Source organism: Neofelis nebulosa, chromosome 7 (genome assembly GCF_028018385.1).
Source record: "Neofelis nebulosa isolate mNeoNeb1 chromosome 7, mNeoNeb1.pri, whole genome shotgun sequence".
Taxonomy (NCBI): Eukaryota; Metazoa; Chordata; class Mammalia; order Carnivora; family Felidae; genus Neofelis; species Neofelis nebulosa.
This window is the reverse complement of record NC_080788.1, coordinates 72,902,145-72,918,573: the sequence shown is the minus strand read 5'-3', so window position 1 is coordinate 72,918,573 and position 16,429 is coordinate 72,902,145. Positions and strand designations below refer to the sequence as shown.

Sequence of the window (16,429 nt, the reverse complement as noted above, 5' to 3'; positions counted from 1 at the left end):
ATTGCTTAGACCTCCTCATTTTATCCTTTATGTCTGTCTTCTCTTTTGTATTTTCCATCTTGTTGTCTCTCCTTGTTTTATTCTAGTTATCTTTACCAATTCTCACTTCAGTTGTATCTAATGTTTTCTTTTTTTAAAATCTAATCTATTTTCAACCCATCTATTCCTCCATAAATTTCTATATTGAGCAGTTCTATAATTTCTATTGATTCATTTCCAAATATGCAATGTATTTTGTAAACATTTTGTGATTCAGACAACCCCCCCCCCACAAATCAATACCAAAATTATTAAGTTAAATTTGATGAGGAATAATGTATTTATGTAGTCTCAAAATAACGTCTCACAGATTACTTAATAATTACAAAGGCAAAAATTATTAACTTTATGATTAAAAACCTGGCAGATGCTTTCTTAACCAAGTGATAAAAATTAACACAACATCACAATAATGGGACAGACATCATGTATCCCCTGATGTGATGCAGTGAGAAGGACATAATATCACTTTTGTGGTACTCTTGTAAAAAGTTCATAACCTGAACCTAATTACAAAGAAACATCAGACAAATCCAAATTGAGGAACACTCTACAGAACTGCTCATTTTTACTCTTCAAAAATGTCAGTATCAGGAAAGGTGAAGACGAGGAACCGTTCCAGATTAAAGGAAACCAAAGAGTAATGACTAAATGCAATGGATGATCCTGGGTTAGATAAAGGTTAAAAGAACTGTGATAATGGACCTTATTGGGACAACTGGAAAATTCTGAAAATGGACTGGACATGAGGTAATATGTGTCCATGTTAAGACTGCATGCTTGATAACTCTACTGTTCATATAACTTCCTTACTGAAATACACAGAAGTAAGGGGGCATGAAATGTACAACTTGTTCTCAAATGCTTCAGAAAAAATGACAAAGCAGTAAGTGGGAAAATGCTAAAACTTTATGAATTTGTCATGCAGCTCTTATGTAAGTTTGAAATTATTTTATTTTTTAAAAATTTAATGTTTATTTATTTTTGAGAGAGAGAGAGAGAGAGAGAGAGAGAGAGAGAGAGAGAGAGAGGCAGAGAGAGAAGGAGACACAGAATCCGAAGCAGGCTCCAGGCTCTGAGCTGTCAGCACAGAGCCCAATGCGGTGCTTGAACTCACAAGCTGTGAGATTATGACCTAAGCCAAAGTCGGTTGCCCAACCAACTGAGACACCCAGGAGTCCCGAAATTATTTTAAAACAAAATGTTTTTAAAAACTTACAACCTTAATGTTTTCATAGCTCCAGTTCTTTGTTGTAATTTTAAAGTTCAGCTTTTATCTCCACGAAGCCGATAACCACAGCTCTTGCCCAGGCCATGTCTGATAATTCCAGTATCTGGAGTCCTGGTGGTCACTGATCAGCCCTGTGTCTCTAGGCCTGCAAGTGCCCAAACCACAGTTCTTCCTCTCAGCCTCACCATTCAGAGGCTCAGAACGGTGCTGCCTTCTGGGTCCTAGACCAAAGTAGGAATTTCTGCCCTGAGCAGACATCTGCCTATGCTGGCAGACAGCAGACTGAGACTGCATCCCATTTCCCTGTCCCAAAAGTCCACCAAAAGCTTGGTTCTGTCTGTCCACTGCTTTCTCTAGACTGACAACATCCCAGGGCTACAGGAGTTTCAGCTCATTTCCCTGAGCTTCAATCATCTCCCTCGTCAAGGCTAGGTAATTCTTCCCTCTCTTCTTATTGACTATATAATGCTTTTAAGAAACGTTAAGATCTTGAGAAAATATATTCACTTCAGCATTTTAGCTGTCATCAATGAGAGTTGGTCTGAATTATCTAGTTTGTCAATACTATAACCTGAAATCATGTCTACCTTGCATTGTAACACAAAAAAGCCTTGCCTTAATTTAAAACATTTTGGATCAACATCACAAATGAGCCAACCACACTCCTTCTATTTCTTTGTAACCATAATTCACAAAATATACTTGTTAGGTAACTAAACTGGCAAGCAAACTAGCTTTAAAAATTCCAGCCATCATTGTCCTAACCAGCACACTTGTAACATAAAACTAAGCTTAGAGTGTTCAATACTAATTTTCCATGAAAAGTTTAGCAATGCAAGATGGGGGGGGTAGTAAATAACAGGCTTGATAAAATAACCCAATGATTAAATAGGAAATTAGATTTTAAAAAGACAATGCCATTAAAACAAGCACACAAACAAACAAACAAATGGACAATACCATTTACAGGATTCAGGGCTTCTTTCTGGATTGGTACTGAATGGGATGATGTAATTTTCTCTTCCTTTTGCTGATTTTTCAAACCATCATCTATGGAGCTCTTGAGCCCTGAGAACTTCCATTCAGTGTAATTCACCTGCTTCAGAATAAAGACAATTATGATTACAGTTGGCCCTTGTACAACATGAGGGTTTGGGGCACCAAAAGTTTGTGTATAACTTTTGACTGTCCCCCCCAAAATTAACTACTAATAGTCCACTGTTGACCAGAAAACTTGCCAATAACATAAATAGTTGACTAATACATCCTATATATATATTATATACTATACTCTCACAATAAAGGAAGCTAGAAAAAAGAAAATGCTATTAAGAAAATCGTAAGAAAGAGAAAATACATTTGTAATACTGTGTTTACTGAAAAAAACAGGGATGTGTTACAGCTCAAGTCCATGTTGTTCAACGGTCAGTTGTGTATATAATAATAATTTCACAAAATTAGTAATTATATGTTAATACAATTACACAACTCATACAACATGATTGTAATATAACAATATATAATATTTAACCATATAATAATATATATTTACAATCTCCTATATATATTTTTAGGTGCTACATAGTAACTTTAATCCAGCTTCCTATGAAGAAAAGACAGTATCAAGCATATAGTAGGTGTTCAATAAATACTTGTTCTTTAGCTTACTTGCACTACAGTTGAGGTGGACTGCTAAAATTCTCAGCATAAATTGCAGAGTCCATAAGCTGCTGAACTAAATTACAATGAAATGAAGTGAACACTTCAGAGTTTTATTAAACTACTTGTGTTTGAGGAAACACATGTTAGCCACAAAAAGCCATGATAATTGCTTATCTTGGGTGTCTGCTTCTACTTGAGAATAGTGTCTCTGGGGACACTACAACTCATATTTTAATTCTGCAGGGTTTCTAAGGCCTTACTTGTAGTGTATTTCCAGTTAAGATGTTACGACTAAGATACTCCATTCTGTTCTTTCCTTGGATGCTTGTTCTTTTGCCATGTTTTCTTCTTGAGTAGCTTGCAACCTGGTGTTCCCTTTCCTTTCTTTCTCCCACCTGTGGAGGTCTTCTCTTAGCTTGATACTGGCCAGCTTCAATGGGAATCTCACCAAATGCCATCAGGTCCTAAACAGAAGGATCAGAGACAGCATTACTAGATGAGAGTTTAACAGCCTTGATACTCAAGAAAGGGATTTGTGAGCTAGCATTAGATTTCATTCCTCGCCTGCCACAGAGCTGAGAGATGCCATCTTTCTTTCCTCCCTGTAATAAAACCCAGGATCCTTCTCCATCAGTAGGCGGCTCACGACATTGCGAGGGATGCAGAATAAGTTTGCTGAACACCTGACATTCATGGAAGGCATTTCTTTTACTACAATTTTAATACCATCTTCTTCAAATATGTTTCACGAGATTGGTGAAGATCTGCTACCTGGGGGAGAAAGGAAGCCTTTTCCTCTTCAGATGAGATCTCTAAACTGTCCTTCGTGGTATTCTCCTCCGGCTGAGTTTCTGGTTTCAGGAAGCTCTCTGGGGGTAGGTAGAAAGATTTCCAGTCCAATTGCATCTCAACAAATCCATTGGGGTTCCCCGCAGGGTCTGTGAGGTTAAAATCACCTGAGACACACACAGACATTAATAAGATCTGATCATATGGAGTAGACAAGTGAGTATTTATCAGCACCTTATACATTCCCCATTTTGAATTTTACCATAATTTGCTTGTCATGAATTAACATCCATTACCTAAGCATGGTGATAATACACTCAGAAGTAACATAAAATAGCAGTGAATATTAATATTCACTTAGAATGTTTACTTCTAATATTCACTTAGAATATTTGTAGGGGAAGATGGGAGTCTCCAGGTTTCAGGAAGGGATAGTCAAAAGACGTATGGAAAGGTATAGCTTGCTTGTCCTCAGTCATCTAGCCAATAAACATGACTACATTATTACTATTACCAAATGCTTGCCAGGCCTTAAGCGTACCAAAGAAACCATTGTCTACACTCAAGTGGTCCCTATTTCTAAAGTAACAAAAGCCAAGAAAACTTCAGCAAAATCGCTATTTCCAAATGCCAGGCTTCTGATTTGTAACACTGATTAATTTAACAGATGGCTCATATTGCCTCTTCCTTTGGCAAACGATAAATTATAAGCAAAAGTATCAGCTCTTTCTTTCTTTCTTTCTTTCTTTCAGCTCTTGTAGTACTGGAAGGAGAGAGGACTCACACATTTTCTAGAATATCCAGAAGCTTGTTAAACATAGCTGGTACTAGCTATACCCATCCCTACTTCACAATGGGAGCACAGACATCCCTGCCTCATCCTCCCCCCACTACTGCAACCAGAGAGGTGACCTTTCCTAAGTTCACCTCAGCTCTGTATTGGGGGGAAAGAGATCCAAGAAATTTACCATTTCTATGGCATGGCATGAAAGTCTAACTTGTGTTTAAAAGAAGCAAGGGAATTACAGAGAGTATTAAGGACACAGTTTATAATCTGATATCCACTCTCATGTGCTGAGAGACAACAGGCCTTAAGTAAACATAAATCCTGAGAAGCACGATCGAGTCAGAAAAGATTTGTTCAGAGACGGACGCATGGACTTCAGGTTGGTGGGTCTACCCACTTAAGAATCTTGCTTTTGTTGCTAAAAAGAAGCAGAAGAAGCAATGTTTCTATAGGATTAGTGGTGCTCTGAGTCTTCTGCTCTGTTGCTCTTGACAATACTCTAAAATCCTCTCAGCAGGTTTTTTTTTATTTTTTTAATGTTTATTTATTTCTGAGACAGAGAGGGACAGAGCATGAGTGGGGGAGGGGCAGAGAGAGAGGGAGACACAGAATCTGAAGCAGGTTCCAGGCTCTGAGCTGTCAGCACAGAGCCCGACGCGGGGCTCGAACTCACAAACCATGAGATCATGACCTGAGCCGAAGTGTAGTCTCTCAATGGACTGAGCCACCCAGGCGCACCTCAGCAGGTTTTTAAAGAGAGACTGTTCCAAGCAAGTAATCAAAGAAAAGTAGGACAGGAAGACAACACTGGGCAGAGAGCATAAAGATGCGATAGACTTGAACTCCCACCTTTAATGGATTTGTTTTGTGCGAGAGGAAGCAAGGGCACTTGGACTTGGCCAAGGTACGAGCCAGGCTCTGCATCTTCATCATCAAAAACGTAGACAGACAGGGCCTCCCGCCTCAGATATTTATCCAGGTCAGAGGTCACAAGCACTGGGAATCGAGCCTGGTCTCTAAAGTGCGGATTGTTACTGGCTGGAATGATGGCAGTGTCGTGGTCAGAGAAGGTGAAGAAGCGGTACATGACGTATGGACTGGGCTGGGTTCCCAGCCGCCGACTCCGGAGGCCATAGCATCTGATGATTTCCACCCGCAGCTCATTCTGATGCTTCCAGGTCTCCAATCTGGACTGGAAAGATGTTGGTCTTGGATGAAGGAAAAGGGTGGCCTGAGAGAGTTGTTGTGGGTGAAGCCCAGCACCCTTGATGAGGAAGAGCTATGACCTAAACTGTAGAATCCTGACTGGGTCCCAGAGAAACCTAATGACATTCACCTGCCTGTAAAGTGGCTCTGGAAGATAGTTATTTGAAAGCGGTGCTGGCACTCAAGCCTTATCTTACAGAAAGGAACAGAGAAGCTATTTTGTTCACAGCAGGGAGAGGCAGCTAGCTCTGAGGGTATGATTTCATTTCAAACCCAAGCTTGACCAAGGGAAGAGTTGTGGCATCACAGCCACAAGAGTTGTGGATTAGTTGTGGCATCACAGTTTTTCTCCTTCATTCACATTCAACAAATACTTATTGAGAGCGGAAGACTGAGCTGTTCTCCTGAACTGCTTGGCTGAGGCTCCTCTGAGATACATGGGCACATCCTTTTTTCTCACCTTATCTTCCTGGGCCTCCAAGGCACCAAGCACATTGGCTGACAGGTAGGCCTGAGCCTTCTTTCGCTTATTGCATGCCTGTAGGCTGGATCCTATGGGGAAGCGCAGCCTCATCCAGTATTCTAGCACCCCAAAGTCTTCTCCACCAGCTCCTGGGTAGCAGAAAGTATGAAACACATGGAAGACACAGATGGTGTGGTGAGGATTAAGAACAAGGCAGAGGAAGAAAATGGAAAATGACCAAAAGAGCAACTATAGGCTTTGGGAAACTCTGCATTAGTCCTGGGAGCTGTGGGAAGCCGACAGCACTTACCAGTAAGTATGGTACAGCCATGGACCCTCTCCACAGTCTCCAGCACCCTCTCAAAGTAAATCCATCCAGCTGCAAGCGTGTGGTGCTCACTGGCTACAGCCTGGTGTAGATCAAGCTGGACTGAAGCCCCATGAAGGTAGTTCAAAAAAAGGGAATCTGTTTCTACCACATACTGGGAGGTGAAGTCATAGAGGGGCTGTGGCCCCACAGCTAGTGGGGTACAATGGGTTTCAAAATCATAGAAGGAATAAGTACAGAAAGTGGTAGGTTGAGTGTCTCCAGCCTGATCCAGGGCAGCAGACTTCAGAAAGGCTTGGTGGATGTGCAGTTCAAAAAGATTCTCACTCTGATGCAGCAGAGAAATGTCTGCTTCATCATCATCTCCATGGGCTGGCAGTGTTTGCAGACATAATGACAACTGTCGGGTGCCGTAAGCCACATCTTTGAGCTGTTCTAGAGGGAAAAGAAAACTGCCTATCCATTAAAGCATAGAGAGCTCCTCCTCAGGGTAAAATAAGTTGGATGGAAGGAGAACAAACACCATGATGAAATTCCAAGTTGTGATTATTTCAAGACACCATGTGATTCAAAAGGAAAAGAAATAGAATGACAAGTAGGAGCTTTGAATTCTGACGGCTAAATAACCCAAGGCCTGCTTTGGAGATAAGGTACAGAACGAATGACTGGAGAGTAAATACTAAGCTCAGGAAAACACTGGAGGCACAATTTCATCTGCAGATATCATTGTTTTATCTTACAGAAAGGTCCTCTGAGTTAATTGGTAATTCCAACAGAGAAGTACTTGAAACACAAAATGTGAGTATTTCCAAAAATTTGGGATATGGGCCATCAAGAGAATACTGAATTATAGTCATAGCGCCTATTACATTACATTGGGTTCCACCAAGAAAGTATTCCCATTCTCCAGCCAGATCAGTCAAAGGAATTTTCATTCTGTTAAAAGTTTGTTTTCATAATAAGAAGCCAAAAAAAAAAATCCACTTAAAGTCAAAGAGTAATGCAGTAAAAAGGTGCAGAGGAAACTTACTGGAAAGAGGTTGAACTACTGTCAACGGGATGAAAAGATATGTAAGACAGTCTACCAATTCTGTGCATTACCTCCTATGTCCAACCAATCAGAAAATTTGATACACAATCTGCTTCAAACTGGGGAGTATTTGAATCGTCACAGGGTATCAATGGTGAAAGTCCTATATTAAGAGTTAAAGTAGTAGAATAAAAATATTTTGAACACATCAGAATGTCTTCCTGCCCAAAATAAATGGAATACAAAAATTAGACTAATAGTTTCTTTTTTTTTTTTTTTTTTTAAATTTTTTTTCAACGTTTTTTATTTTTATTTTTGGGACAGAGAGAGACAGAGCATGAACGGGGGAGGGTCAGAGAGAGAGGGAGACACAGAATCGGAAACAGGCTCCAGGCTCTGAGCCATCAGCCCAGAGCCTGACGCGGGGCTCGAACTACGGACCGCGAGATCGTGACCTGGCTGAAGTCGGACGCTTAACCGACTGCGCCACCCAGGCGCCCCTAGACTAATAGTTTCTTAATTGATAAGATTAACACAACTAAAATAAAATATATTTAAAGTTTTGTATTACATGACCCAGGGTTAATAATTTTAGCATATAAAGAAATTCTACAAATGAATAAAATACTATTAAGAAACAGGTAAAGGACAGAAACAGGCAATTCTCAGAAGAAACAATACGAATAACTGTTAAACATATGAAAAACTCTTTGATCTTATCAGTAATGAAAAAACTGTAAGTTAAAGCAAATGAATCTTTAGAAGTAGATAAGAGTATTTATCCTGAACTGTCCCAGGAGAAAGATCCTGAATCTGAAAGACATGAGGATTTCAACCCAAGGGAAGGATTTCCTTTGTTATATGGCAGTGACTTTTTAACAGACTCACCTGGCCTGGATAAATCATGCCCCAGCATGACCCACCTCCCTTTACTCTAGTTCCATGCTCATTAAGTAACATGCTTACTGATTTCCAGAGAGAGGGCTTCCCTGAACAGTAGTTCCAAATATTCTCATGGCAGCAATGAAATAGACTCTGTCATAAAATAATAAATGAACAATCTGGTTTAAATATCAATCTTTGGTGAATTTGGTTAGTGTGAATCAGGTCTCTCAAAATGGAGTATAATAACAAAGCCAATATTCTTGATATGTAGGCTGAAGCCAGCTCCTGGTGAGCAGTGACTGTACTAAATATAGGAAGTATCACACTATGAAATTTGCCCAAGTGTCCAGCCAGCTGCCCTGTCATGTCGACATCCTCAAACTACAACAAAGAATTTACAGACTTTTGGAGAGAAATCACAGAAAAGGATGATGCAAGATGAGTGATAAAGCTCTGGATAGGCCTGGGTTGTGGAAACACTCTTGAGAGAGGAAGTGTGTTATGCCACCGTGAGGGCCAACAGTGATGTGCTCTTAATTCTCAAAACAGATTCAGCAATTGCTGGGCCCCACTGAAACTCTTCAGAGAAATCAGAGGAAGGCACTGACATGATGGAGGAAAAGAAGCTGCTAACCATGTATTAAAACACCAAAGATGATGGGATAAAGAACAGGAGAGGTGGCATGCATTACATTCCAAGACACAAGAGGCAGCCTTCCAGGCAGGTGCACAGAGGGAACACAGGCATTAGCTATGTGACAGGTCCAAGACAAGAACAAAGGACTAAGACTTGCCGGATATTGGAAGGCCATGGCTTCTCAAAATACCTTCCAGCTGATTGATACGATCGTTCTTGAGGTCTAGCAGTTGATTCAACCTCTCCAGCTTTTCCTCATGATCTTTATTTTCATTATCGGCTTTTGTCATCATTGCCTCCAGTTCCTCCTGAAACAAAGAAACAAAAAATGTCTGAACTTTTCTATCTCAGTGACCCAGCACCAAAGAGCCCAGATAAAAACGTGGCACTTGCTGGGTAAAGGAGACTCCACTATCTCCTACACGGGGCAGACTGAACCACAAGAAAAAGTCTTGGGTTCATCACAGACCCCTTTAGGACCAGTTGTGCTAACAGTGTCATAGGATAATAGCTTCGCGATGCTGGGAAAATTTCACCCCAGAAGCTTCATACCTGCCATTTTCATTAGCTGGCCCCTTCACCGGTTTCTATTGCCAAGGTGCCATGGCGCTGGTGTGAGCCCTCAAGTACATCAAAGGACAGCACACTCTGTGTTGCACAGAGCAGCATATTCCCTTGCAACAGCTCTGGAAACTTGGGCCCCGCTTCATGCCCAGTGTGGTCCTCACGTGCCCATTTATCTAGCCCCTTCCTGTACCACCTTTTCTTGCACCTGATAACACATGTTGATTTTGCGCTGGAGAATAAGCATGTCTCTGGTCTTTTCTAGTTCCAGTGTGGTCTCTGCGTGCGACACTTGCAACTCACTCAACAGCTGGGACAGTTTCTTTTCTTCTTGGTTTTCTGGTTCACATGGCTATCATGAGAAAAGCATTGGTAAAAGGGAGTATAAATATGATGGGCACAGAAATAATGATTCTCATTAAAGCAGTTGTTGGTAACAGCAAAATACCAGCAGCGGAATCTACTCCCAAAAGTAAAAGAGGACTTATGTCACTTCAAATGGGCTTTCTCCTCTACTTCCGCATGCTCGGTAGCAGCAATAAGTTACACAACCTCTGATGGCTGTTTGCTCTTCAGCAGATCATTTCAAGTCCTCATCGGAAAAAGCATTCTAGATGTTATAAGCTGTAAAGGGTGGAGAAAATGTGCAGAGCTCATGAAGCTATCTGTGCTCTCAGCCTTCTCACATCCTTCTCAATACTATCCTCAATCAGGACACGATTTTTCAGCTACTTTTCTGATCTCTTCTAGGGATATATGCCAGCCAGCCATCTGTCCAGGGAACTTGCTTGATTAAACATTTCTTACCTCTACCTGAGTGGTCTCTTGCAATAGAGCTGGGTGAGTGGCTGGTTCAGACTGCCTGTCAGGAGACTGGGAAATTAGGTCTTGACTTTGGAGGATCTCTACGTCCTGCTTATGCTTCTGAAGCAGATGGGTGACTTTAAGACACAGATTCTTGTTTTGATCTGGGGGAGAAAAAAATCATCCAGAAAGGTGAAACCTGGTGGTTACCAGTAATCATGGTTAAAGTTGGACCAAGCTCTAATTAAATTTTCCCACTAATGTTTAATTCATTTTATAAATTTACCCTTAGAGGAGCAACTCTCTCTTATTTCTACAAAAGGGTTCTGGTTTATTGACCCAGTAAACTGAGCTGACACCCGGGACTCTAAAAACAAAACAAAAAACACCTGCAGAACTGTAGTGACCACCAGCAGCAGCAACAGCAGCAGCAAACAGAGCCACTTGACTGTCTTAAGAGAGAGCAAACTTCTTCTTTTTTTTTTTTTTTTCAAGTAAGCTCCACACCCAATGTGGGGCTTGAACTCACAACCATAAGATTAAGAGTTGCATTCTGGGGCGCCTGGGTGGCTCAGTCAGTTAAATGTCTGACTCTTGATTTTGGCTCAGGTCATGATCTCACACCTCCTGAGTTGGAGCCCTGCATTAGGCTCCATGCTGATGGTGCAGTGCCTGCTTGGGATTCTCTCTCTCTCTCTCTCTCTCTGCTCCTCTAAAAATAAATAAAGAAACTTAAAAGGAAGAAAAAAAAGAGTCACATGCTCTACCCACTGAGCCTGCCAGGCACCCCTCCAGTGCAAACTTTTGATAGCACCAGCCAAACCAGTATCTCTCCAACTCCTCAACTCCATTCTGACTTCTCTGCTATGGGCTCCCTGTGGCACCCACCTCCACTTCTACCCCCACCCTGATGTGGAGGGAAGGAGAATGGGCATTTGGTATTTCTGTGTGTGTTTGGGTGGGTGGATGTGGGTGTTTTAGGGAAGGGAAGTGATCTGTGTTTAGTGTGATCATTTCATTATCATGCATTAGAGGGGGAAGATTATTAGATTACCCCAAAGCCTTTACAAGATTTTATTTGTACTTTGTACAAACTACAAGGTCCTTAGCATGACCTGAGCTTTATCTTTTTATGATTCCTGTCTCTATCTTTCTTGATGTCGTATTTTTTTTCCTTCACTCTCTTATGTGAATGTACTAGAATCTGATGAAATATAAATTTGATACTAAATGTCAAGGTCCAGCCTAGCAAAAAGAAGTGAGACAAAGGTCTCTTTGACATTATTTAAAAATCTTCCCAGTAACTATCTACCATGACCTCAGAGTTAAAAGACAGGGGGAAATGGCAGTGGTAACCAAGAGCAGTAATTTGCTTCTCAATTTGAGCTATTAGGTACTAAACAAAATAAAAACAAGGCTCCCAATCACCTCTAAAATGACTGATAAGAATAAAAGGCAGAGAAATTCATTTTCAATACTTTCAATAAAGTGAATGTTTAAAAACGTGATAAATTTAAGAGTTTTCGGGGCACCTGGGTGGCTCAGTCGGCTGAGCATCTGACTTCAGCTCCGGTCATGATCTTGCGGTTTGTGGGTTCGAGCCCCGTGTCGAGCTCTGTGCTGACAGCTCGGAGCCTGGAGCCTGCTTTGGATTCTGCATCTCCCTCTCTTTCTGTTCTTCCCCCACTTGCACTCTGTCTCTCTCTCTCTCTCTCTCTCTCTCTCTCTCTCTCTCTCAAAAATAAAGATTTAAAAAAAAATTTAAGAGTTTTCATCCTCCCAAATGAAAACGCATTACAACTGAAAATATATGCATGTGAGGCAGATGTCATGCTTTCTTGATTGTGAATCTGATCTGAGTGCCAGCGTTCATATTCTAGTTATTCCTGACCCACACAAAAATACGATCGAGTGAGGGGATACTAGAAATGCTGGCCCAAGCTCCCTTCTCCCACACCAGACATAGAGGATGCCTCATTTGAGAAAGGTCTTCACAGCCTGACCTACCTTTCTCTCTGGACAGCTGAAGTAAGACTCTTCTCTTCTCCTCCAGCTCAGCATCCAGCTGATCCTGCAACTGAGAGACTTTCTGCTGTAGCTGTTCTCCCACAAGCTCGTTGCTCCAGTGAGGCTGATTACTGCTGTCCAGCATGCTGAAAATGGGAAGCAAGAAGCGAGGGGAGAGTTGTCAGATAAATACTCAAAGGTGTGTGATGTGACGTCTTTAATACACAGTTTCAGCATCTCCTGGGCCTAGCACATCATTCATTCCCCTACATGTTTTTTCTGTCCCTGGTTTCTCTGTAACTGTCATTTACCAACTGCCTTGGAACTTTTGGGCCCTACTGAGGAGTTCCTTAGTATCACTTCTGTTTAGATACCCCACTGAGCAAAGAACCCAAGTCACATCTATTTCCCAAGGAACTTCTCCAGCATGATGGCTTTCTTTAGGTGCAAAACTGTGTACTAAGACATTCTCAGGCCTGCTCAATTAAAAATGAGGAACAGGAGCGCGTGGCTGGCTCAGCTGGAAGAGCATGGGACTCTTGGTTGCAGGGTTGTGAGTCTGAACCCCACATTGAGTGCAGAGATTACTTAAATAAATAAACTTTTTTAAAAATGAGGACCAGAGTCTCCTCTTTTCCTTACTCCACTCCCCTATCTTCACCAATGGCTGGTCTAGAAAATACTGGTCTTTGAACTAGATTATAAATTACTATACTGAAGGGCAGGAATTAAAGTTCCCAATGACTGTACCCTGTACACCCCTGTATCTAGCTGCCAAGGCAGACCCATTCTGAGTGTAAAACACACATGGTCAGTCTTTGATTGAAGAGATATTGATAATCAAGCTATTACTTCTTCCTTTATTTTTTTAAGTTTATCTATTTTGAAAGAGAGTTGTGTGCATGTGTGGAGGAGCGGCAGAGACAGAGAAGGAAAGAGAATCTTAAGCAGACTCTGCACTGTCAGCATGGAGTCCGATGTGGGGTTTCAACGCACAAACTGCGAGATCATGACCTGAGCTGAAACCAAGAGTCAGTCAGATGCATAACTGAGGCTCCCCCAAGCTATTATTTTTGCATATGTGTTTTTTCTATTTATCATTGCAATAAATGTGGTCTAAAAACAACTTGCTTAGGCTAGTATTAAGAGTTCTTGGCCCTTCCTATCCATACATTACATGATGATCCAAGAAGATAATGTTCTGAGTGATGAAGGGAAGAGGTCAGTAGTAATGTTTGCCATTTGTTTCACTACTTTGGTTCACTGAGTTGAAGAGCATCAGATGTTCCCAGGATGCTCCCATATTACCTCCCCAATCTACCTTCGGCTGCCTTACACTGAGTCAGAAGGCACATTTAACTTTTTTTTTTTAACTTCCAGGTATTTTAAATTTCAAAATTAATAAATGAATATATGCTTGTTGTGGAAAATCAAGATGATACTGAAGTATATAGATTAAAAGTGAAGGTTCCTCTTTGCCCTACTCTAATCCTTTCATCTCATTAGAGGATTGCAGATTCACACACACATACACACACACACTCACACACAATAAATTAAGTCAGAGTTAACATAGTCTTTTGCAACTTGACTTCTAACAATATGTTTTAGGCATATAGGTCTACTTCATTTTTAACAGCTTCATAGTATTTTATTGTGGGGATGCAACATGATTTATTTAACCAATCCCTATCAAAGGAAATTTGGATGCTTCCACTTTTTTTTTCTATTACCAACAATGCAGTAATTAAAATTCTTATTATACATTATCTTTGCAAATACATGTATATGCATGTTTAACAGTTTGATAGATAGCATCAAATTCCCTTCCAAAAAGACTGTGCTGATTTATATTCTCACTAAGAGTATTGAGTGTAAGCTTCCCCATATCCTTATCAACACTGGGTAGTGTTTTTAGAATGTGAGGACACTTTTCTATAACTGTCTTTTATAGCAAACAGTGCTCTGGGATCCAAACTTGGTACTTACTTTTCTAAGAGTTTGTCATAATTGTCATTCAGCAATTTTCGTTCTTTTTCCAAATCTTCAACTCTCTCCTGAAACTAAGAATGAGAGAAAAGTGCCTGAGATAAAATCCAAACATCGATTTCCTTGCACAGGTCTTTCTTCTTCTGTGGCAGAGTGGGGCTTGGATAGGAGGCTTTCTATGTTCAACTCACATGTCTATGAGGAGCCATTCAACTAGAAAGACTCAAACCAATTTAAAGTGTGATAAAAACTTTTATTGGAAATAATGAGGATTCTCTGAAGCAGATTTTCACAGTGTCTGGATTTCTACTGTTAAGGAAATAACGGAACATTATAATACAGCAAAAACTTCAGAGGACACAAGTATAAATCCAAGTTTCCCCCCTAATGGTGTAATCTTGAGCAAATTATTTAATCACTTGGAGCCTCATCTTACTCATTTGAAAAAAATAAACAGCCATATTATTGCTAAGAAGCACTTTTAACATCTCTGAAATTGAAATGTAACTTACAATTTATGCTATCTTTCAATTACTATTGTTATTTACCTCCTTCAGTGTTATCTGCAGGATGGACACATCTTCCAGTTGGCTCTTCAGACTCACAGCCTTCTTGCTCTCCTCCTTCAGTTCTGCCCTGAGCTCATTCACTTGCTTGAGAAGGGCATCATGGGCTGCACTCAGGATTCCCTGATTCTGGGGCAACAGGAAAGTTGCTCTGGGAATGGTCATATCACTCAGCAGAAATGGTCTCAAGATACCAGCAACCCTAGCATTCCCCAGTGGATGTCAAGAAGAATGATTTTGGTTAATAGCAGGGTCCCTTTGCACTGTAAATTGACCTTTTTTTTCACCCTAGTATTTCTCAGGAAGTATCATTTCCCTGTTAGTGAAGATTTTCCACTCCAGGAACCTATAATTCTTAATTGGAGCATTAATTTTCCCAAGGTTCAAATTATACCCTGGTTCTAAGTGAAGTGCCACCTTTCACAGCTGCGTTTACTTTCTAAGCTATTTGAATGCTTCTTTTTTTTTTTTAATGTTTATTTATTTATTTTGAAAGAGAGAGTGTGTGAGCAGGGGAGGGGCACAGAGATGGGGAGAGAGAGAATCCCAAGTAGGCTCTGTGCTGTCAGCACAGAGTCCGATGTGGGGCTCAATCTCACCAACTGTGAAATCATGACCTGAGTCAAAATCAAGAGCCAGACGCCCAACCAACTAAACAACCCACATGCCCCCAAAATAAATGTTTTAAAGACTAAATTTATACAATGTATATTCTCCAATAATAATAATACATTTAAACTAGATCTCAACAACAGAAGGAAAACTGGAAAATTCACCAAAATGTAGAAATTAAATAAAGTACTGACATTAGAAAATGCATTGAGATAAGCGGGGGAAAAGTACAACATACCCAACTTATGAGATTCCATGAAGCAGTGCTCAGAGGGAAATTTACAACTGTAAATAGCACAAATCAATAACCTAACTTTACACCTTAAGGGATAAGAAAATGAAGAGAATGTGTTCTTTCCCTCTGGGTACATGATTCCATTTTAGCTTAGGAGAGATGTTTCTTTAAAAGTTCCTATCAGGCTTTGAATATCAATTTCCAATTTATTTGAATGCTTCTTATGTTGATATACTCTTCCCTTTGCACCCAGCAAGCAATGTTAACTCTAGAAGTTAAGTGTGCATTTTTCTGGTGGATATCTCTGGTAACGAACAGCTGTGGGTGTTCGTGCTGGGAACTCTGCCTTAGTAACTCTCTCTCTCTCTCTCTTTTTTTTTTTTTTTTAATACTAGAGAACCTGTATCTTTTTAAGTTTATTTTCATTTATTTTGAGGGAGAGATAGCAAGCGGGAAAGGAGCAGAGGAAGAGGGAGACAGAGTCTCAAGGAGGCTTTGGGATTTTGGATTTGGACCTGAGCCTAAATCAAGAGTTGGACACTTTTGGGGCGCCTAGGTGGCTCAGTCGGTTGAGTGCCCAACTTCAGCTCAGGTC

The 16,429-nt window shown here is 40.6% G+C and overlaps 1 protein-coding gene across 1 annotated transcript in view; it reads right to left on the bottom strand.

Annotated features, from left to right (window-relative positions):
- The window catches only part of RPGRIP1 (RPGR interacting protein 1), an 81,782-nt gene that overhangs the window by 36,096 nt on the left and 29,257 nt on the right, over positions 1-16,429 (bottom strand). The window contains exons 8-19 of the mRNA XM_058738463.1: positions 14,970-15,116; positions 14,422-14,495; positions 12,433-12,578; positions 10,429-10,589; positions 9,830-9,973; positions 9,215-9,365; positions 6,488-6,940; positions 6,175-6,326; positions 5,358-5,700; positions 3,704-3,888; positions 3,193-3,396; positions 2,231-2,369 (exon numbers count right to left, since the gene is read on the bottom strand). Coding sequence (XP_058594446.1) covers positions 2,231-2,369; positions 3,193-3,396; positions 3,704-3,888; positions 5,358-5,700; positions 6,175-6,326; positions 6,488-6,940; positions 9,215-9,365; positions 9,830-9,973; positions 10,429-10,589; positions 12,433-12,578; positions 14,422-14,495; positions 14,970-15,116 — 2,299 coding nt within the window. The remainder of the gene's footprint in view (positions 1-2,230; positions 2,370-3,192; positions 3,397-3,703; positions 3,889-5,357; positions 5,701-6,174; positions 6,327-6,487; positions 6,941-9,214; positions 9,366-9,829; positions 9,974-10,428; positions 10,590-12,432; positions 12,579-14,421; positions 14,496-14,969; positions 15,117-16,429) is intronic.